Genomic DNA, 27,440 nt, shown 5'->3' with positions numbered 1-27,440 from the left:
AGTCAGGTGTGGAAAACAGTTTGCAAAACCCAAATGCCAACACCTCTGGAAATGAGCTGGGCCTGTGTGCTCCACCTTCTTGCTGCCACTGTCCTGACCACGCAGGAGCCCCCACCCCAACACCAGTGTCACATTCACACACAACTACAGTGTTCAGGGGAGGGGGAGAGAGGAAACCTGTGAGTCAGAAGACAGAAATACGTCGGCAGTGCCGTTTGCCTCCTTGGGGACATGTCCGTTACCCCAAGGGGAGAACTGGGAAGCTGGTCACCTCCTTGGGGGAGGGGAGAGACCGTGAGCCAAGTGAGGTGGTGGTGATGGAGCCGCCTCCGCTTCCGAAAGCTGCCTTGTCCTGCCACCTGCTGCTGCTGCGGCTGCTGCTGCTGCTGCACAGGGAAGACAGGGCGGGGGGCACTCAGAACTGGGAGGCGCTGCTGGGGTCACACTGCAGCAGCCTCACAATGGAAGGATCACTCTTGGCGCCCTTGATGAACTCTTCCAAGGACAGTTTGCCTGGGGAGGAGAGACAGGGGAGAGCAAAATGAATACGCGAGTCTAGAACATCACGGGCTCAGGACTGGCTGCGGCAGACCGGGGATCAGGGCCCATACCTGTGACAGGTGACAGAGAAGGCACGGGACTCCCAGGAGCCCCACCTTTTATGGGATTCCCTGACCTCGAAGATTTGCCATGTCCAATTTGTCCAACATAGTGCACAGTTAACCTTTCTCTATAGGCTGGATTTTCATCTTTCAGCATCACAAGAAGCATGTGGAGTTTTCCTGTCACCTCTCCTCTTCTTTTACTGTTTATTACCCTACCTCTTCCCCATGGCAAGACTCCAAGGTCAGCCAGTGACCACACCTGAGCACCTGCTTAGCCTTCCTTAGGTTGCTGCATTATATTTATATGTAGGGTCCAGAGCTGTCTGCCTGTCTGTCTATCTATCTATCTATCTATCTATCTATCTATCTATCTATCTATCTGTCTGTCTGTCTGTCTATCCGTCCATCCATCCATCCATCCATCATCTATCTCACAGCTGCACTCACAGCAGTTGATGGGAGTTGTTGTCCAAACCATCTAGACCACTAGGTGAGTTAGCAGGAAGAGATCTTCCTTCTCCAAGGCTTCAGACCAGGGAGCATTCCCCAATCCTACACAGAGATACATTTGGGGATTGAACCTAGGACCTTCTGCATGCAAAGCAGATGCTAAAACCTGTCCTTGCAGCAGGAAGGCGTCTCGGCTTTCCTTCCCTGCCTCCTGCCAACTTTGACCTCCAGCTTTGCCAAATCACTGTGTGGGTCATCCTCCTGTCACTCTCCCCCCCCCCCCCGCCCCAACTGATATATTTAATCAGCATGCCTGCCTTTCCATCTAAGAGCTCTGGATTTAAGGATGATGGTTGCCTCTTAATCTTTCTCTCCTTTCATTTACCATCATTATTGGTATCCATCTGTCGGAAGATTTTCTCCGTCCGCTTCTCAGGAGTTGACTCATCTTCAGGCATCTTCATCACAGACGAGACCATTTTGTAGATGGCCTGCGGAGAAGGAGCAGGGAACCAGTTGAGACACAAATCCCGAGCTGCAGCCCTGCAGGGACGGTCAACTTAAGCAAGGAGTTCTCCCTCTTGAGCTCTATTTTGCCTTTCAGGCAGATCGATAAAGAGGACAATGCCATGCAGAATGGAGAAAGTGGCTCCTCTTAAAAGTGCATAGTCACAACCAGCCCCCCAAGCCTCTGAAATTGTTGTGGGGTGGGGAGGGGAGATATTTCCAGGGGAAAAGGCTGCCCTTTCCAGGCAGCTGAGCACTCCAAACACATCTGAATTCATATTTTCAGACAGGGCAAGCCAACATGGTTCCCTCCAACGCCCATCATCTCCGACCATTGGACTTGCTAGCTGGCGATGACAAGAGCTGTAGTCCAAAATATCTGCAGGGCGTCACATTGGCTGCCCCTACGATAAGGTCTGCCAGAAACTCTACAAAAACGTTCCCAACCTTCCCAATGCAACACTAGCACACACAGGCAGGGCCATCTCAGATCTTCAGGTTGTGCAAAGATTCCTGCCACGGGTCAGAAGAAAGCATGTGAAATGCAGCAGCCTCCTTGCGTGCCAGGCTAGCAGCACAGTGCAGATGGCAGGGATTGACAGGGAGGGGCCCTCCAGAGCATCCTGTGACCTCCCCAGCATTGTCTGGGCAAACTGGGCGACGCTGGTAACTCAAGAGCTGCCAGCACCATCTGCTCGGCTCTGGGTATCCTGGTTTTGCTCCGGAGCTTCCCACATCTAATACATGTCTAATCCTCTCCCCACCCTAGTATCCCTTGCCCTAAGCCAGCTTCCCCCAACCTTGTGCCCTCCAGATGCTTAACAACTCCCACCAGCCCCAGCCAGACCAAGGGTAGGGCAGGCTTCTCTAAGGAGTGGTGGAGGCCCCCTGGGTAAGAGTCAACAAGAAATGCCACTACGTTTGTGCAATCTCCAAGCGCTCGAAGGCCAAAAGGAAGAAAGGAGAGCAGACTTGATTAAATAAAAAAGCAGCATTTAAAAAATAATGCAATTTTCTTTTCTTTTTTACCCAGGCCTGCTGTTTCCCAGGAGGCTGTGTGCATTGCGTGGTTGGAGAAACTGGTAATTAATATTCTAAACATTGAGGACAGGATTCAGTGGGGAGGAAAACAAACTGTAAGGAAAGATGGGAAAGTGTCTCTGTCTCTCTGTCAGTCTCCCCACCACCACCACCACCACCCCACCCCTTCTGCATGGTTGCCCTGCATGGGGCAAGGTCAGAGTCCAGGAGGGCAGACCCAGGCTAACAGCAGCAGCAGCAGCAGCAACCCTTAAAGCAGACATGCGATACTCTCCTGCCACCAGGAGAGGGCATTAGAAAGCTAGGCAGGAAATTCAGTAAGAACACAGGCATTGCACCAGCATCCTGCAGCAGCTGGAGACAGATGCATCCTAAAGCTTCCAAGGAGAACCTGGAGGCGATGTCCACTTTCCCCATCTGTCTCCTATACTACCTCTTCAGACAGCTGTTAACAGAAAGGCTATCCTCTGTGAATTTGCCAAACCCTTAGTCTAAGCGACTGACCAAACACCACTACCTTGTTGCTGTGAGTTCCACAAGCTGGCTGTGTGTTGTGTGAAGTTAAGTGACTTGCTTTTGGAGCTCAGTGACCCTGAATTCTAGTATGAGGAGGTGGGGAGGAAATGTTCCCATCCTGGCACCCTCTGGGTGTTGTGTGGGGATTTCCAATTCCCATCAGCCCCAGACAGCGTGGTCAACGTCCAGGGGATGTTGGAGTGCAGCAACATCTGGAGGGAGGCAGACTCCCCAGGCCAGCTGCCACTGAGATCAAGTTGACTGGTCTGTGTTGCATTTCCATGACCTCGTAAGATGCTTCCTGGGAAGTCCCTGCTGAGTTCTTTTTTCTAAGGAAGCCTCCTTGGCTACTCTTCCAAGCAACCTCAGGAAAAGTAGGGCACAAGCCCTCCTCCTCCTCACGATGTTTCATTGCCCTGTGTGAGTACCTAGCAAATTCCACTAAAGCCCCTCCGGATAGACAGATCAGGGGCCAGGGTCAACCATGAAATGGCCACGATACTGCAAACCAAACCAAAATAAGTGAGGATTTCTGATCACTGATTATTTATGTGGCATATTATTATTATTATTATTATTATTATTATTATTATTATTATTGCAAGCCCTTGTCATTCCCATTTTACAGATAGGTGAATTCCCACATCTTGGATAAAGGTTTGAAATCCAGGATTCCAACACCTGGCTGAAGCAACTCCCTCACTGATGTCTCTGAGTTCACAGCACCACTTGCTACGAGGTCAGCCTCCCCCAACCTGGTGCTCTTGAACTGCTCTGGACTGCAACTCCTACCAGCCCCAGACGGTTGGATCCTTCACAGATCTGGGTTTTCAACCTGAAAGGGGATGTTGTTATTCTTTCTACCTCTCAAGAGGAATGGGTAGTTGGGACCCTCGACTGATCTTGGAACACACCCAGCTTTAATTCACCTGCAAAAAAGAAGAAGAAGAAGCCACCCTCCCAGGTGCTCCAATTTCTCTCTGCCAAGGACACTTTAGAGCTCCAATTTATAAATATCCAAGACCCAGTTAAAAGATTCACGGCTGCCTCCAAGCAATCTGGACTATTTCTTGCTTTCTGTGGGGAACCCACCTGTTCTCTCCCCAAAAGCAGGTGCTTTAACCCAGATGGGATCAAAAACAACCGTAACGCATGTCAGAGTGGAATAAAAAGGGATCCCCAAAGGCAAGCTCATTTACAAAGGGTTTCTGCTCCCTCCCCCACTCTGGCTGCACAGAGGAATGTTCAAAGTAAATTGTGGTTTGAAAAGACACGGAACCAGAACAACAGCTGCAGCAGGCTGAAATCAAACCTGGTTCTCTTCTGGGTGTAAGACAGCATTCCTCAACCTGGTGCCCAGATGTTTTGAACCACAGCTCCCATCAGCCAGTGTGTTGCAGTCCAAAACATCTGGGAGGCATCAGTTTGTGAAAGACACCAGAGTTGGACCCACCGAACCTGCAGGCTCCACCACCTGTTTTTACCAGGGCACAGCCCAGGAAGCTGTTGAGGACCAGGGCTGCTCTTTGGAGAGAGATCTAGGCTATGAACACAGTCATGGCTTAAAATGGAGTGAAGTTGCTTCCCCCCCCCACACTGCATTTCAAGCCGCATTTGCACATTGCTGTACACACCAGAGAAGGGATGGGAGCATCTTTGCTCAATGCGCATGACCCAATTTGTTTCCCCAAACTGCAATCCCAGCTGAACTCCTTTCCGACAAAGCTGCTGTTTGCGCATGCACAACAACTGTCTGAACAATGCACACCTCACCATAAACCATGGTTTGTGTTTTCAAATCAGATGAAAGCTGGCTTGAGGAAAAACTTATCAAACAGGGATATTTCTCAAAAGACTACAGGGTTGTGGCTAACGTCACACATGCTCAGCATCCAACCCCTGTGGTGGGAGCGCACTGGAGCCAGAGTAAATGGTCGTGTGTACACAGCCCTTGGTTTGCACTAATGTGTCACATGTGTATACTAATGTCCCTGAAGCAGTCTACTTTTTTAAAAAAGAAAAGAAAAGTAGCTTTGGGAGGGGACAAAGTGGAGAAATGTGGGGGTGTATGGCACTTTTCTGTTCTACTATCTCCCTGCTCCAACCTGCCCCGTCTGTCGGGGGTTCAGTGTGTCTCTGCTCCCAGACTGTAGCTGTCCTAAACACACAAAAAGCCTCCATTGCAACAGCCTTGGTGAAGGTGTTGTGAAATTCAGCCTCCTTCCTACTAAAGACCTTTCCAGCTGAGTTCCATTTAGAGTATTCCTGAGATGTCAGGGGTAACTTCATGGTGTCCCAAGAGGCCTCCAAATTTTAACCACCAAAGGATGGAGAAATGTGGTGTTTCAGCAGCACTTCTGATCCCTCTCTGCTCCTTCCCTGCAAATGGATCCTGTTTGCTGAATAACATCTAGTTCTTATCTAGATGATGATGAGGTAAAAGCCAAGATGAAACCAAAAGGCACCGAGGGGGGTGGGGCACAATCAGGACAGGGTCCAAGCCTCACGCCTGCCACAGACTCACTGTGTCCCTAGTTTCCTCAGTCTCAGCTCCAACTCCTGAAAAATGGGAATAGGAATAACAGGAATAATGATGGTGAAGGTAAAGATGTGACATCTTTTGGGGAGTAGCTGTGAAGACATGCAAGACAAATCCAGCAAAGCCCTCTGAAAAATTGCTTAAAGAGCGCTAACAGAATTATTAAGGACGGACTCTTCTACAACTGTGCCCTGGGGCTCCTTTGAGAGGTCTGTAGCTTTGCATCTTACAATATGGGCCTAATTTCCCATTCAAATCACTGACGGGGGCGGGGGGGCTTCCTTCAACTTGCTGACACTGGTCGGGATTAAAGCCTCCAGGTCTCATTTCATCTTGTTGTGGCACAGAAATGGAACAGCTGTTCCACCTCTCCTGTCCCCCCCCCCGTCTAGTGGGCAGTGAAGGGTGGAGTGAGCAGTTGCCAGAGTAGGAAGGCGCCCCAGGTGCCCTGGCACAGAGGGATCCATGAGGGGCAAGCCAGTCACACCCTTCACCCCAGCTAATCTGCTCCCTTTGCCGATTGAATCTCCATGAAAAGAAGCTCTCCCATCTCCTCTGTCGGGCGTATCCTCCTTTAAATCTGCAGCATTGCTTAGAGAATGACGGGGGGGGGGGGAGAGAGAGAGAGAGAGAGAGAAAGAGAATGAGGCACACACACACAGTGGAAAAGAAGAAGGGAGGCAGACAGACACGAAGGAAAGGCCTGTCTACAAATCCGGCAAAAACCCCTGGGCTTCACTGACAGGTCATCCACCCACCCACCCACACCTCTGGGCCACTGCAAATACTGTTGATAAACACAGCCTAAATACATATCTTAAAGCTTGGTATATTAATCAACTGAAGCATAGATTAAATCATCACTACCAATGGCACACACTCAAGATTAATTACCCCTCAAGAGTGGATTTGCCCACTCCTTCAATTAGGACTGCAAGCTTTGATCAGCTTAATCAGCATATTAACCAAATATGGCTTTAGTTGATTAAGCAGTGAGGGTCAGTTTTAATTAGGGGGCAATTCTGAAACCGTTGAGTTTTAGGGTCCAATTATCCAGAACTATTTTGGTCCTCCTGAATTACATATCTTAGGGGTTGAAAAAGACAATGTCAACACTTCCCTTCAAACAGTGAGTGGTAGGTGGGAAGAGAAAGGCTGCTTGAAATAATCCCAACCAAGATGAGAACTACATCAAGTGCTGCAGTGAATTCTCAGCTCCTGTTCAAGCCTCCAGCCAACCCTAAAAATGAGCATTTCATTGCTATATATTGGGGGAGATAATGTTTCTGGAGAGTGGAGAAGAAGCATGTGTTTTCCTTTCTTCTCACTTGACACCTCCCAATGTAGTGCAGGGGAAAGTTTTCTTTCTTCCCCCCACCTCATGACATGCATCCTCAAGCCCTTATTTCTGCCTCTAGTATACTATAAGTAATTAGGACTTCCATTGCCTATCTGAGACCTTCTAAGTGTTTCAGACTATAATTCCCAGACAAAATTCATCACTGAAAGTGCTCCTATGAGCCCATTGTTCCCACCATGGAGGAGTCTCCCTGTCATTTCTCGGCATGATTTGCTGTTTTGGTCTCACCTCCTTCCCAGAAGCCTGATTTAAGACTGAGGATCTGCATTGGGTGCATCTGGATCATTCACTCATTCCTGGAGTCGAGACACCAGAATAGCCTTTTGCACCTCTGCATGTTCCACCCATGGACAGTCTGCTCTGACTGGGTTTCTGCTCCGACTAGATGACCCTCGGGGTCCCTTCCAACTCTAAGATTCTATCATTCTAGGAACTCCCAGCAGCCCCAGGCACCAGGGAACTGTGGTCCAAAACAGCTGGAGGGAAGAGTGTTGGCAGATGCTCTGATACACCCAGGGATTGCTTTAGAGGTGGATGAGCTGGAGCATTTGCCCTCAGTGCTAAGCTTGGTCTGCAATGAGCTCACAAGCACGTTTCACTTTTCCCCAAAGTTATATGGGCTGTCTAAGTACAACATGAATCTGTTGGTGTTACAATTTCTTTCTCAACTTACAGTTTCACATCCCCCCCTTTTAAAAAAGATTTTATTAAAGCTTTTTCAGAATAAATCTAATCTAAATAAAAACAAAGAGACAAAGAGAAAAGAAAACACCAGAAGGGGAAAAAAGAATAGAATAGAATAGAATAGAATAGAATAGAATAGAAATAAAAACAACTTCCGGTTTACCGCCTGTCAATCACATAAAAGAAATTATTCAAAATATTCACTCTAGAATGACACCCAACTGATCCACTTTCTGTTAGGCAATACTTTCCCAATCTTTCGACCTTCATGTCCTTTTTTATAGATTAAAAACCAGCAAAGCGTGACAATGCTCCTAGGACAACATTACCAAGCACTGTAAGTTCTACAAATGCTGCAGTAAGCCGCATAAATAACAACTTCAAAAGCTTTCAGAGGTAAAGAGATCAATGTTGAAATCGGATAGGTTTTTCTTAAGCGATAACCTTCAAGACAGAAATACAAAAACCTTGCCCAGAACTGAAGGAAGCAGGAAACAATGAAGGGAGCTTGGGGTATTTTTTATGGACATGGCTGGGAAAGTTTGGGGGGAGCTGGAGAGCCTGTGTGGAGGAGAAAGAGAAGGATAAGGAGGGGAGGGCCAAAGGTTACCTGCACAATCTCCAGCATCTCCTCCCGGCTGATGTAGCCGTTCCCATCCAGGTCGTACATGCTAAAAGCCCACATCAGCTTCTGCTCCAGTTTCCCCCGCGAAGTGACACTCAGGGCGATGATGAACTCTCGGAAGTCAATGGTGCCATCACCATTTGTGTCGAAGGTGCGGAAGACGTGCTCAGCGAACTTGGAGGCATCACCATAAGGGAAGAAGTTAGCATAGATCTTCTTGAACTCCTCCACATTGAGGATGCCGGAGGGACAGTCCTTGAGGAAGCCTTTGTACCACTCCTGGAGCTCCAGGTCAGAGAATTCTGTGTTTTCCCGGAGGTCTTGGAGCATCTCTGGGCGCAGCTTGCTGTTCTGCTTCCCCATGGTTGGACTGGAGGTTTAAAACTGAAACGCAGGAAGCAAGAGGGAGTTTGGCATGGAACGGCTGCCCATGGTACCAACATTCATTTACACCCTGCCAGGACTTGCTCAAAAAAGAGCCCTGAATGAGCAGACAGTTTGCACATAGGGCTGGGCAAATGCATCAATTTTAGTTTCTTTCAGTTTTCCATTTCCCCACATTTCCACACCAGCTTGTGCCTTGAACCTACAATTTTTTTGCTAAGCAATTCTCCTTAACACAATGCATTTTATATGTGCATCTTATGCACACTTTACCCTTTTCATACACATTACATGGTTGGAGAAGTGCACTGCAAAATTCAGAGAGAGACCTGTGAATTTTGAAGGAAAGCTGTCTCAGTTCACATGTTTTAGAAAGAGCAATTTTTTAAATGTGAACTGAATCAACTTTCTCTCCCATTCCTACGTTTTGTCCATTCCTCAGGAAAGTACACAATAGTTTTAATTTTTATTTGGACTTCCATACACAAACATGAGTGCTAGAAACTAAAGTAACTTCTGATTTTATGTTATTTTATTTTAAATGAAAGCTCAGATATTCAGGAATCCACATTCTGTGCTCATTTATCAGATTTTCTGATAAATCCAGCTTACACAGAACACAAGCAACTCTGAAAGCTGAAATAATTAATTGCCAAGAGGAGTATTATTAAACATGATATTAATAATGCATTGATATTGTTTTTTATTCTCTCTCTCTCTCTCTCTCTCTCTCTCTCTCTCTCTCTCTCTCTCTCCCCATTTGCTGAAATCAGTAACCTGCCCAGAGGACCTGGTGGGTGGGTGACCTAACAATGCCACAAAATAAAGGAATAAATATTCTAGGTCAGCAGAGCTTTCTTTCTTTTCTTCTTCTTCTTCTTCTTCTTCTTCTTCTTCTTCTTCTTCTTCTTAAAAAGCAACCCCACCTATGACAGATTGCAGAACTACAACCTAGAGGTGACCAAAGCAGGGATAACTGGTGTGTCATGCTTCTCCATAGAGGGGCGCAGCAGCTGCACCAACCAAATTTGGGGAAAGGGGCTTTGCTGCCACTTAGACATCAGTCAACTAAGTTCCAAGTTGTGGATGTAGCAATGCCAGGTGCTACTGTCAAGGGAGGCCTTCCCCCCCTAAGTTATAAACAGCAGCAAAGGTGAGTGGCTCACCATTTTGGGAATCTGCTCTGGTACAAATAGCATTGTGTCTGATCCCTGCTCCATTCCCAGACACACACTGCAAGGTTACCTCTGTAACGTGAACAGGAACTGAAGTGATTTAGAAATGTCAGTATGGGGGGGAATCAGTTCTGGGTGGCACCAGCAGGGAAAGGAAGTTAAGATCTGACTCATTTCCATTTTGTATACTGGTGGGAAGCAACACGTGGTTCAGTAAAGTTTATGCCTTCTCTAATCCAGTCTTTGTGGCTCATTTGCAACCTCCTCAGCCTCATCTACCTCACGGGGTTGTAGTAGTGAGGATGAAATGTGGGTGGTGGGGGACCATGTACAATGCCACCTTGAGCTTCTTGGAGGAAAGGTGGGACATAAATTCAATACATGAATCATCATCGTCTTGCAAATACTAAAACCTCCTCCCGACCCCGATGTGTGCACAAAGTACTCCACAGATGTCACCAACAAGGAACCTGCAACAGCTACAAAATGGTAGCTAGATCACATTCTTCCTCGTTGGTTGCATTCCCACATCAAGGGATACCACAGCTAACACCAGTGCTGCAGGAATGCTCCTGGGCCAAATTTAAGGTTATAAATCCCTAAAGAATTTGGGACCAGGCTCTCTGCAGTATCACCTTGCTCGCTCCCTACTTGCCCATTCCCAGCAATCATCTAGGGAGACCCCCTTTGTGGTGCCACTTGTGCCAGAGATTTATTGCACAGTGGCTCAGACCAGGTACCTACCTGTCTGATGGAACTCATGGTCCATGGAAGTTTATCTGTTTTTACTCATCTTATTTTTATTCTTGTGTACAGTATCCTTGTGGTGTTTCACAGTTTATTGCTAAAGTTAATGGTTTACTGAGCACACAAAGACTGGTCCGGTTATGCCCTTCCCCAGTTATGCCCTTGGGAGCAACAAGTCACTATCCCACACTTACCACCATTCTGTCTGAAATGGGGATTGCAGTTTGTCTTGTTCCAAACAAGCCATGACACGAACCCACAAGGTTTGTTCCCAGAGGTGGTTTGTTTGAGCTAATTTGCAGTTTGGATGCAACATTACGCGAGGGATCTGTGGTTTGCTGCCCATGCCAGGAGTGATGCAGGAGCAACCTCTGTGTTCATGGGAATCATAGAATTGTAGAGTTGAAAGGTATCCCAAGTGTCATCTAGTCCAACCCCCTGCAAAGCAGGAATCTCAACTAAAGCATCCATGACAGTGCAACCTCTGCTTTAAAAACTCCAATGAAGGAGAGTGCATAACCTCCTGCGGGAGTCCATTCCAGTGTCAAATGGCTCTTACTGTCAGAAAGTTCACCCTAATGTTTAGTCGGAATCTCCTTTCTTGTAACTTGAATCCATTGGTCCGTGTCCTACCCTCCAGAGCAGGAGAAAACAGATCTGCTCCATCTTCCATGTGACAGCCCTTGAGATATTTGGTGGCTATATGGTGGCTATCATACTCCTCTCAGTCTCCTCTTTTCCAGGCTAAATATAACCAGCTCCATCCACCGTTCCTCATAAGGCTTGGTTTCCACAAACTGTGGTCCACCAAGGTTTTTGAACACAGCCATTGTGTGGAAAGGCCCATAGAGACCTCATGAAAGGTCCACATATTACTAGCAGAAAGAGGGGGTAGGGAAGTGTGTGAAGGGGAAAGTGTTTTCCAACTGTGCCTCTAGAACAGTCTTCATCAACCAGGTGCCCTCCAGATATCCCAGACTACACCTCCCATCAGCCCCAGCCTGTAGTCTGCGATATCTGGAAGGCACCAGGTTGACTAAGACTGATCTAGTAATTGCTCTCAAATTAATAGAATCTGGCTTGCTACATACAGTGGTAACTCTGGTTACGTACTTAATTCGTTCCGGAGGTCCATTCTTAACCTGAAACCATTCTTAACCTGAGGAACCACTTTAGCTAACAGGGCCTCCCGCTGCAACCACACGATTTCTGTTCTCATCCTGGGGCAAAGTTCTTAACCCAACGTACTACTTCCGAGTTAGCGGAGTCTGTAACCTGAAGTGCTTGTAACCTGAGGTGTTTGTAACCCAACGTACCACAGTATATGGACACTATTCAAAGAGGGCACCATGAATCTCAGGGAACAGGTTTCTCCCATCACCAAAGCAGCAGTCCTGAATTAAAAGGCCTCCACATTCCTGATACATGTCTCTGGATGGACCTCCCATTTCAATGCTGTTCTTTCTCCCAGCCTCCTCCCTCACCTTGCCTTTAATTTTGTCTTTCTGCCCCAAAAGCTTGCAGTCTCTGTCACTGAGCTTAATTTGAGTCACAGCTCAACCTTAGAATAAACGCGAAGAAGAAATAATGAAGACAGCATCTCTGATCATGTGCAAAGTGCACAATGCATACCACAGCTTAATCCAAAAGATGCAACACACCCACACCCTTGGCTTAGAGTCAGCTTTGCAAGAAGCTTCCACACAGCCCTGATCCCCCGGTGTCTTTCTTTGCAGAAATTAAACCTTTCTCTTTCATTACATTTGTACGCTGCTTGGAACAAAAGAGGCTGCAACTCAGTACAAATAAGCAGCGACTGTCTCTCTGCAAAAACATAGCCTGTTCTCTCACCTACTGGCTTATCAGCCGAGGGTGATAAGAAATAAATAAAGAAAAAGCTATACAATATCACATTTTATTTCCACCCCTGCTCAAACCGGATCTCTGATTTGAAGCTATCAGATGAGCCTGCCTTTTGGGGAAGGAAAAAAGAAAGCTCTCAAGACCGGATTCATTTCCCCTCCATCTATTCCTTACAGCAGCCGCAGCTGCGCAATTTTTCATACAAGCTCAGCTGCACAAGGAGAATGACAGCACAGATGCAATTAGGCTGGGTCCATGTTCCGGCCCAGAAGGAAAAGGGCGCCATTTGGATGGTCAGGGCCCAGCACATTGCCCAGCAGCTTCCTTCTAAAAGCAAAAAACATATTTAGACCAGAGAGGAGGGGAGGAGGGGACACAAAGCAGTTTCCAAACTAAGAAGCACTCCAGGATGGAGAAAGCCCCATTTTGATAATGGATGGGATGTTACAACAGCTGCAGGGAGCCTGCAAGCTCACCATGGAGAATGGGGATGATTCATTTATTTGTTAGTTCATCTAGCCAGGTTTTCAGCCTTGCCCTTTCTCCAAAGAACTCCCCCTGCCCAATTTGTCCTCACAACTATCCTATGAGGGAGGGTATGCCAGAAGAGTGTTCACCAACCCCACACGCTCCATCTGTGTTGGACTACAACTCCTGTTGGCCCCACTCAGCAAGGCTGCCATAGTTCAAAACAGCTGGAGGGCACCAGGTTGATGAAGGATGCCCCCGGCAACTGCTAGAGCTGCCTTCACCATTGGGCTGCCTATGGTTACTGGAAAACCCAGAGCCAGCAGCCACCTTGGCCTGCTATGTATGCCGGCCCTTGTTCTCTCCCACCTTCAGATAATTTTTCCAGCCCAGAACTCCAAACAACCTATGCCCCATTAAATGTCCCAAGATGGCCCTCGAATGTTGCCCTAGGGCATTATGGGAAATATAAAGGGCGCTTGGGCCCAGCTGCCTCGTGCTGCTACTGCCTGCCAGAAGCAACTTCAAACTCCCCTCCATAGCAGAGGGGACACCCCAAGAGGGACTTTCCTCAGTGCCCTCTTAAACCTAGAATTGACCTGCCTCACAGATATATTTCTAGGCCTCTTCTACTGATGTTCGTTTAAATTCTTTTGGTTTTAATTTATTTTAACTCAGTTTGTTCTATGAATGATATGGCGGTATATAAATATTTATTTATAAATAAATAAATCAATTCCCTGAATATAAAAAAACAAAAGTCACGTCTCTAGCCCATTTACTTAAGGAAACAGTGGAGGCCATGTTCTAATCCGCCCAGTTCTGTGGTTAAGAAATCCATTTTCCAGTATTCTAGTCAACGAATGCAAAGCACAGGGTACTTCTTCCAAATTCCTTATAAAATTTCATGTCAATGAATCAGGCTGTCTATCGTTCCCAGCGATTCTGCACCACCACCATGAAATTTCTGGCCAAGGGCTGCTCCTCCTCATCCACGCTAAGAGCGACCCTTTTGCAAACACAGGACTCTACGCCTTTGACACTCCTTTGTATTCACATGGTTGGCAGGGGAGAAAAAGGGAGGAGTTCGTACAGAGTCTTTATTTCTTCCCAATCTGACAGTTTCAAACTTCTAGCATTCCTAAGAATACACCAGAAGCTCTGAAAGGTCTTAGAAACATTTAAATCCCATTGGAATGGATGAGATAGAATGTATGACTGAGCAGGAGTTACATTTTCTGTCGCTTCATTTTTAAGCCGACCACCACTTTGGACTTCTCCTTTTTTCTTCCACTGGTTTCCATAGGCAGGAAAAAATTATAGCATGCTCCACCCTGGCTTCTGTGTGTGGGTGGACATTTCCTTGTGGTTTTTTTTCTTCTTCTTTCTTGTCATATGGCTGTGGCTGATTTGATGCATTTTTAAACTGCTCTTAATGGCAGTGATACTTCCCTTCAGATGGAAAGGTTTCGCTTAAGGGGACCTTGAAGTGGGAAGCTGTGTTTGTTTGTGGGCAGGGTGAGAAACCAGAATCCCTTATCTAACTGGGAGTGGAATCCACTTGATTCTCAAGCAGAGGGGCCAGAGCAGAAGAGGCACTCATAACAACCGTACACCACCAAGGCAGACAGTCGGCTTTGCTTGGAAAGGATCCTGTTCATACCTTATTTATTTACTGCATTTATATCACACCTTTTCCTCCAAGGAGCTCCAGGTGGCGTATATGGTTCCCCGCCTCCTCATTTAATCCCCACAACAACTCTGTGAGGTAGGCTAGACTAAGAGGCAGTAACGAAACGGATCTAAGTTAAGGGATTTTCAGAAACCCATGGTGTTTTATGAGTTAATGGGCACCCCAGTTTGAGTGGCAGGTATCTCATGGGAGGCGGGACATTCCGCTCTTTAAAAAGGAGGGAGCAGCCTTTAGAGAGTGTGTGTGGTGACTGGAAGAAGGAGGGCGTGGGGCCAGGATAGTGGTGGGTAGGTTAGGATAGGTTAGGATACGTTGAAGATGTGTATATGATGCTGAAAGAAAGAGTTTACACTGTTATGAAACTAAGCTTTTAAACCATTACTGAAACCGTTATGTTCTGAAAGAAATAAAGACTTCTTATTGTTGAGCTAAGAAAATATCGTCATTCATTTGGTCCAGCGAGCTATGTATGCTCATGAGGAAGTGAACTCAGGGAAAGGACAAAACTGACCTGCAGGGTGATAGTTTGTGTCTTGGAGTTCCCTCAGGAGGGGCTAGTGGGCGGAAACCCTGGTATTGCCACAGAGTTGCTAAGAGGGCTTAGCTAACTGATATAGTGAGGGATCTAATGAAAGAGAGACACGGAACTGTAGGCAAAGAAGAGTTTAACCCCTGAAGCCCAGAGCAGAGGATATAACCGGCCACGGCCGCTGGACAGGCAGAGAAATTAGAAATTCACTTAGTAACAAGGGGAAAGTGTGAAGTGGAGGTTCGTCGCACAAGGTCACCCAGCAAGCTTCCTGGCTGAGCAGGGATTTGAACCCTGGTCTCCCAGGTCCTAGTCTGACACTCTAACCATTACGCCACACTGGCTCTATCCTGCTGCCTCTGTTCCTTCCTTGTCGGTCTCCCCAACTGTCATCGCAAGTGAATGGAGTCAGAGGAAGAAGGGGCTGCCTTCGCTTCCTTCCATTGCCGAGTGACCAGTGTGGTGAACTGGCTGCTGTCAGACAAACACTGGGGAGGGTCCATGTTCAAATCCCCACACAGCCATGTGACTTAGCCTGACCTAGCTCCCAGGGTTCTTGTGCAATAACAAACATTTTGTGGCGGGAGAGATCTGTGCACCCTGCACTGATGAAACTTGGAGAAAGGGAAGGATAACTAACTAACCGTTATAACTAAATACATGCAGTGGATATAAAGGCATATTCTTCCCCTCTGTTCTGTTGAAGAGAGCCCCTGCTGGATCAGATCAAAGGCCCATTCAGTCCAGCATCCTAGTGGCCGCCTAGATGCCTCTGGGAAGCCTACCATACGCAAGGCATGAGCACAACTGCAACATCCTCCCAGCAACTAGTCTTCAGAGGCACACTCTCTGATCCTGGATGTGGTACATAACCATCATAACGAGTAACCATAGGCAGCCTGATGCTCCATTATTTTGAATAATCCCCTTTAAATGGTCTAAGCTGACCAAATATTGTGAGAACAAACCTCACCGTTTCCCCGTGTGCTGTGTGAATAAGTATTTCCTTTTAACTGCCCAGTTTTGCTCCCATTGGATGATGACCCGGAGTTCACCATTGTGAAAGAGGGAGGAAAACTTGGAGCAGAAGGCTACCAATGGCTACTAGCCGCAAGGGCTAAGCTCTGCCTCCACAGCCAAAGGCACTAATGATTCTGAATACCAGCTGCTGGAAGCCACCAGGGAGGGGAGCCTCTTGTGCTCATGTTCTGCTTGTGGTTATCCCAAAAGCATCCAGCTGCCCTCTGTGAGAACAGGATGCTGGACTGATCCAGAAGACTCTTCTTAGGTTTTACAAAGTCCCCCATTTCCATGTCCCCCATTTCCTCAAAAGCACCCAAACCAGCAACGCTGAAAACTTTCATCAAAGGAGAATTGTCTAAGCCCCCTTGATCATTTTGGTTGTCATTCCCTAGATCAGGGGTCTGCAACCTTTAAGACAAAAAGAGCCACTTGGACCCGTTTCCAAAGGGAAAAAAAAACTGGGAGCCGCAAAACCATTGCGACATTTAAAACAAATATAACGCTGCATATGTTGTTTCTTACCTTAATGAAATAATAATAAATAACGTATAGGAGCCAATGCAAAGTATAATTAGTAAAAACAACAAGAATAAGTTCTTACTTTTTTGCATTGACTCGGGGGCGTACCCAGGATCAAAACTGGGGGGGGGGCAAGCCATGGTCGTTCAGGTTGTGACATTTCAGCACGGAAAGGCGAATGAAACCAAAATTTTAGGGAAATTATATATAATTATAGCAGTGCTTTATTACAGTAGTTATTACAATTATTTGCTTGGTTTTTTAAATTTTTTATTCTAGTTACATGTCTTATACCAGGGGTGGCCAACTCCCAAGAAACTGTGATCTACTTTCAGCAGTGATCTACCCCCGTTTTTTGGCCACCCCTCAAAGTTCAGCTCAAAGTTGTTTTGTGGGGGTGTGGTGGGTGGGAGAGAGGGTTTCCCCCTCTAAGATAGGTTGGCAAGCGAACTAAGAAAAAAAGAAAAAAAGGGGGGAATTTGGTTTAGAAAGGGAGAGGGAGGGACACAAAGGGAAAGAGAGAAAGGAAGAGACGGGGTAGAAAACAGATGGGGCTGGGAATGGAAAAGTGGGGTGGAAAAATATAAATTGGGGTGGGGTGGGGTGGGGAGAATATCTATTAAAAATATGTAGTAGTTTAAAAAATAAAAATAAAGGGGGGAAATCTTTTTATTCTTTTTCCTTTTTTTGAAAACAAAAACAAAAGGGGAAGAGAAAAGAAAAAGGGGGATAGAGGGAGAAAAGGGTAATAATAAAAATTCAAATAGAGTGGTTGCAGCAGCTGTGGGGGTGTTTGTTTGTTTGTTTGTTTGTTTGTTTGTTTTAAAAATGGGATTTCCCCCCTTGGATTAAAAAAGGAGGGGAGGAAGAAAAAGAGAGGGGGGATGGGAGAGCAAGGCAAAAAGCCAAAAAGCAAAAAACAGGTTTGAGGGGGGGGGAATCGCACCAGGCACTGCAGCGCGCCGGCCTCGGGGCTCCGGGCCCCTGAGCCGCCCTTGGGGCTGTCGTTGAGCACGTACACCGCCCGCAGCGAGCGCTGGCGAAGCACCGGCCCGTTGCTCTCTGGCAACACCTCGGAGCCTGGTGGCGGCACAGAAAGCGCCTCGGCACCGCCGCCGGACTGCTCCGACGAATCCCCGCCGTTCACTCCCGCTGCAGGGGGCAGCTGGGGCTGTTACTCCGCGGGCGCTACAGCTGGGACGGTGCTGCCGCCCGCCGGGTTCTCCATGGGGCGAAAGCGGGTGACTGCACCCAGGGAAGTCGGCGAAGGGAGCCCCCGCCCTCAGGGCGCGAAGGAGGGAGGAAGGCTCATCCCGCCGGGCCAAAAAAACTTCGCCGCCGCACCGGAGGTGGGAGAAGAGAGATGAAAAGGTCGGCGACACGAGTGCAGGAAAGCTGCCCGGAAAGCTTCCCGCAGGGTTGCTGGCAGCGCCTGGCGCGCAGGCTGGTTCTTGCCCCCTGCCGATAACCATTTAATTATTATTGAAAGGGCATTGAAAGGGGGCATGCTGGAGCCACGGGAAACCTGTCAGAGAGCCGCATGTGGCTCCGGAGCCGCAGGTTGCTGACCCCCGCCCTAGATCTACAATGGAAGGACCAAAACTGAGAACAGTATTTCAAGTATGGCCACAGCATAGATAAGGGCACCTTTCCCCTGAGAGTTTGCCTTTTTGTAGCAGCTACACACCAGATTGTCACGTTCACTGAGTTTTTCACCAGGAACCAAAGATCCTGGATGTGTTGGCTGAGACTGAGGGAATTGTAGTCCAAAACATTTGAAGGGCACCAGGTGGACAAAGGCTGCTCTAAAATCTCACCTGGCGACCTTTCCCAGGCCTGAGAGCCTTGTAACCAGAGATGCCAGGAAATGACATTCTAAGCTGCTGACCAGTGATTGGTTGGCTCACCCAGAGAGCTGCAATCAGTCACAGCATCTTCAGGAAGGATGGAGGTGTGGCTTCTCTTGCAATAGTGGCTGATCAACTTAAGTCACACCCAAAGCTGACCACCCATTTCAGCACTGTGTGCAGAAGACCCATGCGTGTACACACAGGAAGTCCACACGTAGGGTTCAAGGGCAGCCCACCTTGTCAGATTTAACAGTGGCACAACAGATCCTCAGGAGAAGATGCTTCCCAACCAAACCTGGGGCAGGGGGTGGGGGGATGACACCACCCCAGTATCCAGTCTCCTGCACACAGCAGCAGGACAGTAAAAAGGGAGTGCTTCACACAAGAGACTTACTAGCTTGCTATCACAAGATGCCTCCTTAAAACACACCAACAGAAGAATAGCTGCAAAAGTACAAGTCCACTGAGCCTGACTGACTGACAGGGATTCTTAAGGGTCTCAGGCAAAGATGGGTCTTCCCCATCACCTGCTGCCAGGGCCTGAATCGAGACCCTTCCATGTGCATTCTGCCACTGAGCAAAGGCAGCCCCTCCCAAAGCCGTGGCTCTCCTTGCACAAATGCATACGTGGAATGGGTCCACAGAGCAGCAACTATGAGCCTTGACAGCTAAATGGAACTTCTGTGTTCAGAGGTGCTCTATTTCTGAATGTGAGATGCTGGGAGAGGCAAGAGTGGGTGGCTGCCGCCTTCACACTCTGTTAGTGTCCTCCTGGAGACATTCAACTGGCCACTGATGGAGACAGAAGCTTGGGCTAGATGGGCCTTGGTCTGATCCAGCAGGGTTTTTCTGTTGTTCTTACAAGACTCAACAACCTGAAATGGTTTTCCTTTCCCTGGCCTTGCACAGGGATGGGCCTGCATTTTTCATTCCTGGTTGCTCGCACTCCAAAACAATGAGGTACTCTGTGCACTGGAGGGGTCATTTAAATGCAAAACAATATCCAGAAGTTTGTCTTTGGATGTGTGCATGCTTTACCTGCATGAGAAAGCTCACATCCTTTCTCCCATTCACACCCCAAACTTAAAAATATATATTCAAAGCAGAAATGCAGACTTGGAAATGCTGAGCATATCCAGGAGCAGGGATGTGTGGGGCTTTGCTTGCACAAAACAGGGATCTGATTTATGAAGCCAAAGTCTTTCTGGTGACCATGATCAGTGAAGGACTCCTGGATCTTTCACAGGGGTGTGTGGGGCTAGGGGATTTTATTTATTATTTTATTATTATTATTTTGCAGAGGCAGCCTTTCAGGATTAGGGTGTGGAGGAAAGGAACTGCCAAGATCCCTCTTCCTCCTTGTAACCATTGGAAGGAGTAGCCAAAGCCTGCTCCTCCTTTATACCTGGCCTCCCTCAGGGTTTTGCTGGGGGGAGAAGGGTTTCTTTCATCACATGTGGAGGGGGCCATCCTTTAGACAAGGCTCCCCCACACCCGGAGCCCCACCCTGGAAGAATGCGTCTTGAGCAATGTTTGTGTTGGAAGCTTTAGCAGAAGTGGGTCAGCTCCCTTTTGAGCAGAAATTTATTTTCAGCAAAGCAAAAGAGAAGATCATGGAGAGACAGAAGGGGAGAGAGAGATGGTTCATTCATATTTTACTAACACGTTCCAGCAGACTATCCCTGAAATTATAGTCTCAATAATCTGGACTTTTAAAAAGATAATCAAGGAAGACGTTCGTGATTTTGAACGGATGGAGCAATGAATTCCTAACGTAGCAAGGATCCAAACTACTACTACTACTACTACAACCACCACTACTGTTGTTGTTGTTGTTGTTGTTGTTGTTTTCTGTCTGTAAGGATGCCGCTCTCAGCTCTCTCCAGCCAATCTTAAGGAATTTTGGCCTTTCTGCTCTAGAACCCAGTGCTGGATGGATGGCACCACCTAGTGGGCAGACAACTCAGAACACAACACCTCTGCTGCGTAGTAAAGAGTTGAATCCACTTTCATGGGAAGTGCCTGTCTAATGATGGACAACACAACGTTCCATTTTCTATGTGCTGACAACTCAGGTATTATGTAAATTGCATTTGTCAGGAGGCTACCAGGTTCCAGAAGCCATCACCGCTCTGTTCTAAGACTTTCTGGGGATCATAATCAAACTTAGTTGCCATTGTTTTAGGCTAGTCTTCCTCAATCTGGTGCCTTCTAGACATTTACGACTACAAATCCCACCATCCCCAGCCAGTTGATTGTGACTAGATGAAGAAAACATTTCTTATCAGTAGGGCCTTTTCAGGTGTGGCCTCCTGACTCTGGAATATTCTCCCCAGGGAAGGACACTTTTATTTCATAAACCTTTAGTTTATTCAGCTTAGGTTGATCAGTTTTTTTTACCTCTCTAAGTGCTGCAATTTTATCTGCTCTACAGCTGCCTTGTTCCATAGGCATACCACCCCCCAAGCTTTATTGTACAGTTGTGATTTGTAATCTTCTCTCAGTAAGCTGTGCTGGAAGCCTGTCAGTCGGGATTGGTATTGAACAGGAAGAATTTCCTTCCTCTCTGCAAGGTCTCCTTTCTACAACTTCCCTCGCACTTCCATATTTGAACGAGGCACAAAGAATCCTGAGAATCTCAGCTTTCATTTTTGTTAAAAGTTTCTAGATCTCTTGGCCACATAGCGAAAGTTGCAATAGGCAACGTTAACGAATAAAGTTGAATGGCTGGTCATATTTCGGAGACCCCAGGAACCCAAACACATTACATTACATTTCTCCACCTTTATCCTTGATTACACCCCACCATTAAGGGTTTTGGGTGATGTTCCATTTTGGAACTGCCCAGGATCTGCTCTACAGGACACACCACATTTAATGACAATCCAATACTCACCTAAAGAAGGTGAGATACAGGAAGGAGGTTGAGGCACTGAAAAAATAATAATTCAATCAAGAGAGCTTAACAGCAATTGGCAGCAAACTGCCCACTCAGTCCAAGACTCCAGATCGTGAGCCATACATTCCCCATCATCTCAGATACTAAACACTTTCCACCGGTCATGTGAATATGCCCAATACTGGCCCCAGAGAGGAGCGGGCAGGAAAAATAAAAGATTCTAGACAAGCAATACTCTTGCCTTTTGGGATACTTGCTCAGGTCATAGAATCATAGAATCATAGAGTTGGAAGAGACCACGGTACGGCGTGTGTACTTGGCTGCTCGCTAGAGGAGAGGCAATGAACTGGTCATCCTTACTGCGAGCATTCATAGCCCCCCAATCCCCGCAACCCATTTGAGGACCCCGTAGAAGGGTTGCGAGGGGAAGTGGAGAAAAAGAAATGAGCAAGAGAGGTGAGAAGAGGAAATGTGCAGTGTGGTTCACCACCACTCCCATTCCCTTTGCTCAAAATGGACACACACACACACCCCAAAAAAACCCAACACATAAGGAAAGACTGTTTGGAGCAGAGCCACGGTCTAGCTAATCTAGTGTTTTGTTGCAAGATCAGACAGATGTCTATGCAAGCACCCAGATCAGAGCATGGAGGCTACAGCCCTCTCCGGCAGGATCTAGGGAAACACTCTCCCCAAAGGCCAAAACTGTCCTGGGTCTGCTTCAATGCAACATTTGGCGTTCGCAGGAGGAGTTCCTGACGCAATCCCTTGAGCACATCCACAAAGGAAAATGTCATCCAAATTGCTCATTCACATCCTCTTAACTTTCCAATGGTTAAACCGACAAGCAGGATCCAGTAGGATTCCAGGAAATTTATGGGGGAAATTGCATAAATAACCCATCTCATCATCTCATTCATGTGTAGGTGTGTGTGTGTGTGTGTGTGTGTGTGTGTACACATATGTATATATATATATAGAGAGAGAGAGAGAGAGCGCACTTTTTTCTGGGGGGGTGCAGGGGTACATACCCCTAAATATTTTGTTAATCTTAATACTTTTGTCCGTTTGCTGTATTTATTTTTCCCAACTTGAACTATAAAATGGTGATTTTCTTGACTTAAAATGACAGTACCCCTAAATATTTTTTTAGAAAAAAGCACTGCGCATATACTGTGTACATACACACACGCGCGCACACACACACACACACACACGACTTCACTTCTGGAGACCCACTCCTCCCACCAACTGCATGGATATGCTTCAAATTCTTCCCTTTGCTACCAAATGTTATTTTGACACCAGCCCTTTGGGTCCACAATCCAGAGTTGTTCAACACATTACACAGAATGAGGTGACAGAATTTTGGAAAGCTATTGGTGTAGAAAGCAAGCTCACCAAGCAGAAAGGGTTAGCATACCCATCTCTTTGATGTGCTGTTTTTCTCCAAGCAGGGAGGTGTTTTAGTTTAGTTTTTTAACATGGAGCATTTAAAAACACACCTTTTTTTAAAGGGTCATCTCCCAAGCAGTGCAGTGGCACATTTCAGAATTCTAGCACTAGAATGAACCACTTCACTCTGCTTGATGTGTAAATCAAGTTGCAGTTATCAACATGGGCAAGTATTTTCAGTGGTTTCTGCTTTGCTCAAACCATCCAGAGTAGGTGGGTGGGGGGCGGATCTCCTTCTTCTGATGCCTAAGTGCTAGCACCAGATTTTTTTAGGTGCCAGGCTAATTGAGCACCTGTGATTCTTTCAGCCTTCATCCAGGGCATTTAAAGTCATTACAGTCACCTTACTTTCTCCTTGATTTAATAAAAACTGCAATTGTGCATTGCTAGCATAAGCACAACTTAGGCTTAAGTACAAAAAAACCCAGCTAGATCCTTGCACCAAACAATCATTGCCATCTACAATGAAAAATTCCACAAAAAGAGCATTTCCCAAGAGAGGTCAGCCGATTACCAAGAAGAGCAGTTAACAGTATCCATACATAGGTGGAGAGGGGCCTTTCCATCCTTAAGCATCCATCTCTACATCCATCCAGAAAAATGTCCCCCACCTGCAGCCAGTTATTGCGTAAAACAAAACAAAACATCTAGAAAAATGGAACACACACGTGACTACTTCTCCTTCATAAAACATATACCCATAGATATTGGGAGGAGAGAGAGAGAGACTTTTGGAAGCCTTTAACTATTTCCCCACCCACCACCATTCTGCACAGAATCCTAAACACTTGTGAGGGGAGCTTTGATGTGACTTCAGTTTTACGGAGAATTTGCACCAGCAGCTTATAAAACACGAGCACATCAACAACTGCTTTGCTACATCAGATCAATGTCTCATCCAGTACAGTATTCTGTTCTACCAGTAGCCAACCAGATGCCTCTTTTTGGAAGCCCACGAGCAGAGCCTGAGCACAATAGGAACTCTCTCCACTTGTGATTCCCAGGAACAGTCATGGGGACTAGTAGCCACCAATAGCATAATCCTCCTCCTTATCTGATTTCCTTTTAAAGCCATCCAAGTTGGTGGACATCATGACATCTTGTGGCAGTGAGTTCCATAGTTCAACTATGTCATGCACAAAGAAGTACTTCTTATTGCCTGTTTCCTCTCCACTCAGCTTCACCGAATGATCCCGAGTTCTAGAATTGTGACAAAGGGGGGAAAGCCTCTTCCTTGCCCCCATTTTCTCCACATTATGCACCATCTTATATTCCTCTACAACAGCTTTCTACAACCTGGTGCCCTCCAGATGCTCTGGACTACAACTCCTATCAGTCCCAGGCAGCAAATTCAGGAAGGCGGCTCTATCACACACACCCTCATTTACTTTTTTCCTAACTGAATATCTCCAAACGTTGTAACCTTTCCTTGCTGGGAAGCAGCTCAAGCCTTGATCGTAGTCTCCTTTCCAGCTCTCCAATATCCCCTTTGAGATTTGGCAACCAAAACTTTCTCACAGTGTTGCAACTGTGGCTGCACCATAGATTTGCAAAAAGCTCATTATTATATTGGCACTTTTATTTTTTGATCTGTTCCCTAATCATCCCTAGCATGGAATTTGCCTTTTTCACAGACAACACCTTCCTCTAGAGCATAAAAGTGATTGTTTGTTTCCCTACTCTTTGTTCCTGGCACCAGATCTTCACAGGTAGACTGCCTCTGAACATGGGGTGGGTGGGTTTCAAACTGTGGCTAAGAGTCAGCAACAAAGGGCTGGGTCTGGAGGCATGTGATACAAGAAGCTGCTGAAACCAAACAGGTGTAGGTCTGTTTAGCGCCTGGCGGGACCCCTTGGGAATTTTACACATGTCATTTTGGGGTCCATTGTGGGAGAAAGGTGGGATAGAATAAGGTTACCAGATTTTTTTTCAATGAATCCGGGGACACTTTAAATAAATAAATAAATAAATACTACATGTTCGGGACGTTGATGCTGCAGCGATGGTGGTGGCAGAGGGGTGGCCGCCACCTTGACCTCAACCGCCAACTTTCCCCTTCCTCCGAGGCTTCTATCTCCTTTCTCCATGAGACTGGGCAGCCCGAGTTGTTGGTTCTTTGGTGGTGGGGAAGCGGTGTGCGGTGGGCCAGGCATGGAAAGCGGAGAAGGAGGGCCAAGAGCAGCAGGGGCTGTGAGGCTCGGGCAGCGCGATGCCTCCCCGAAGCAGCCCCAATCCCATTCCTACTTGTGTGTAAGTAGGAGGGGGCGGGGATCCCTCAGCTGGGAAGGGAGGCTTCCCTTTGCCTAACTGAGAGATCCCTGCCTCCTCTTGCTTGCACGCAAGCTCCGATAGGCAGCATGAATCCTCCCTGTGAACAGCTTACAGTAGTTGCTGGGCTCAGGGAAGGTGGAGGCAGCCCGGAAGCTGCACCTTAGAGCCCCTGCACCACCATCATATGGGGACTTCCGAGCAGCTCCTGAAGCCAGCCAGAGCCAACTGCTCCGGGCTGTTGAGACTGCCACCGCTGCATTTCCAGGGGACATTAGTTGAAATCTGGGGACATTCCGGGGATGGAATTTTTCCGGGGACTTATTCACAAATCCAGGGACTGTCCCCAGGAAACGGGGATGTCTGGCAACCCTAGGATAGAAAAGATTGGGGGAGTTTGTTTTAAAAGAAATATTGATTGAACCCTCTTTTAAAAGGCCATCTAAGTTAGAAGCCGTCAACACATCATCTTGTGCCAGCGAAAGCTATCAGTTAATTAATCATACACTGTAAGCAGTTGGTAAGGCACAGGGCAGAGCAAGGGGGCTTAGGTTAGAAACTGAGCTAACTCCTTCCAGTTTGGGGGGATATTCAAGACAATGCTACAATGCAATATATCGAGGTCGCACTCAAATTCAGGAAAGGAGAGTTGGTGCTCCTGGGGGCTGGACTAGATGACCCTCAGGGTCCCTTCCAACTCTACAATTCTATGAAGAAATAAAGGGAGATGAGAGATAAAGGCATGTATAGCCCACTGGATGGAGAGGCTGGAGGAGCAACGTCTGGTGCTTGGTGGCTGCCTGCTGCATAACACATCTGGATGGAGAAATTCCTGCCCTCTCCCTTCGCACGGGGTTGTGAGGCAATCCAAATGGGATGCCGTCACTCTGCCCCATTCCTGCTCCCCTGCCCCATATACCAGTGCATGGGCAAATAGTCAACGGGTGCTTCTAATCAACCTGGGGAGGGAACATGAATTCATCCCCGTTTTTCACATGCATTCTACCCAGCCTTTCTCCTCTTCAACACCCCCTCTCAATAAAATAAAATAAAATAAAATAAAATAAAATAAAATAAAATAAAATAAAATAAAATAAAATAAAATAAAATAAAATAAAATAAAATATCCACCTCCCATGAATTGCAACTGAGGAGCAACATATGAGTGCAACCGTGGGAGAGCCTAGCCCTTCTCTGCTCGGGGGAGTGGGGTGGGGGGGCCTCTTGCGCTTCCTACGGGATGGGGGACCCCCTTCTCCCAATGCAGTTCCCATCATGTGCAGGAGGCAGCCCCTCCCCACCCCCGGCCGCAGTTGCAAGCAACTGTTACGAAGACCGCTGATCCGCGTTGGGAAGAAAGGCGTGTCAGGGCAGAGCTCCTTCTCCCTTTTCCCACGAAGAGTGTTACGACCCTAGATGGATTGGGGAGAATCCCCCCGCCAAAGGGCTTCCCTCGTTCACTGCAAGGAGCCTGCATCGGAGGGAGGGGACCCGACGCGCCCGGTTCCTTTCACCCCCACGTGCAACGCAATGCAATGCAATCCGCCGCCCGGCGCAATATCTCCTAAACGGCCGCTCTCTGCCCCCGGCGGGGGCGGAATGGCAACTTCCTTCCAGGGCTCGTTTGGCTGCAACTTCGCCCGCCTCCCCGAGCGACCTACCTGGGCGACGGAGCGGGCACTGGCGGCTCCCTGGCTGGCTGGCTCCGGCTGAGGCGGCTCCTAAGCGAGCGGCGGCAACAGCAGCAGCAGCGCCAGGCTTCCTCCTCCTCCTCCTCCTCCTCCCAGCTGCTCCATCCAGAGCAGCCGCGGCGCTGGCGACAAGGAGGCGCTGCCCGCCCGCTGCCGGGGCTTAGCGGGGCGGGGCGGGGCGGGGGTCCTCGGGGCTCTAGCAAATGCAAACGTGGGAAAAGAGAAAGGGGAGGCCCCTCAGGCTCCACCCGTCAGGCGCCCCCCGGGCCCCACACCCGCAGAGCTCTGCCTGGCGAGCCACGCACTGCTTGGCCCCCTCCTCTCACCCACCCACTTCAAATGCAGCCGGCCCCCGCGGTGCCCACCCCCGGAGCAACCCTCCTCCCTCCCCTTTCTCGGGGCCAGGATGGTACAGTCCGACTGGGCGCAAGAGGCGCCCAGCCTACAGGATTCTGCCGAGAATTACCACCCCCCCCCCGCAGCTGAGAGGGGAGCTTTGATTGACATGGGGGGTTGATTGACGGGGGGAGCGATTTACATGTTTCTATT

General features: G+C 47.8%; 1 protein-coding gene across 2 annotated transcripts; it reads right to left on the bottom strand.

Annotated features, from left to right (window-relative positions):
* Positions 1-364: 364 nt before the first annotated feature.
* On the bottom strand, positions 365-27,191 carry HPCA (hippocalcin). Of its 2 annotated transcripts, XM_033157568.1 has the most exons (4): positions 26,862-27,191; positions 8,313-8,711; positions 1,441-1,546; positions 416-513 (listed from the first exon to the last, which is right to left on the bottom strand). In XM_033157568.1, exons 2-4 carry the CDS (start codon positions 8,688-8,690, stop codon positions 416-418), a joined length of 582 nt encoding a protein of 193 aa, XP_033013459.1. In that variant the 5' UTR covers positions 8,691-8,711; positions 26,862-27,191. The 2 variants fall into 2 exon arrangements, with proteins under 2 accessions (XP_033013458.1, XP_033013459.1); XM_033157567.1 differs by lacking the exon at positions 26,862-27,191 and having other exon boundaries at positions 365-513; positions 8,313-8,690.
* Between the last annotated feature and the right edge of the window lie 249 nt (positions 27,192-27,440).

This window comes from Lacerta agilis, chromosome 8, assembly GCF_009819535.1.
Source record: "Lacerta agilis isolate rLacAgi1 chromosome 8, rLacAgi1.pri, whole genome shotgun sequence".
Classification (NCBI taxonomy): domain Eukaryota; kingdom Metazoa; phylum Chordata; class Lepidosauria; order Squamata; family Lacertidae; genus Lacerta; species Lacerta agilis.
This window is presented reverse-complemented; position numbering and strand designations above follow the sequence as displayed.

Coding starts and splice junctions, on each gene's coding strand:
- HPCA (XM_033157568.1), bottom strand. CDS start 8,690: ATGGGGAAGCAGAACAGCAAGCTGCGCCCAGAGATGCTCCAAGACCTC. Junction 1,547..8,312: donor AGATGCTGGAGATTGTGCAG/GTAACCTTTGGC, acceptor CCTTCTCCGCAG/GCCATCTACAAAATGGTCTC. Junction 514..1,440: donor GATGGATACCAATAATGATG/GTAAATGAAAGG, acceptor TCTCCTCCCCAG/GCAAACTGTCCTTGGAAGAG.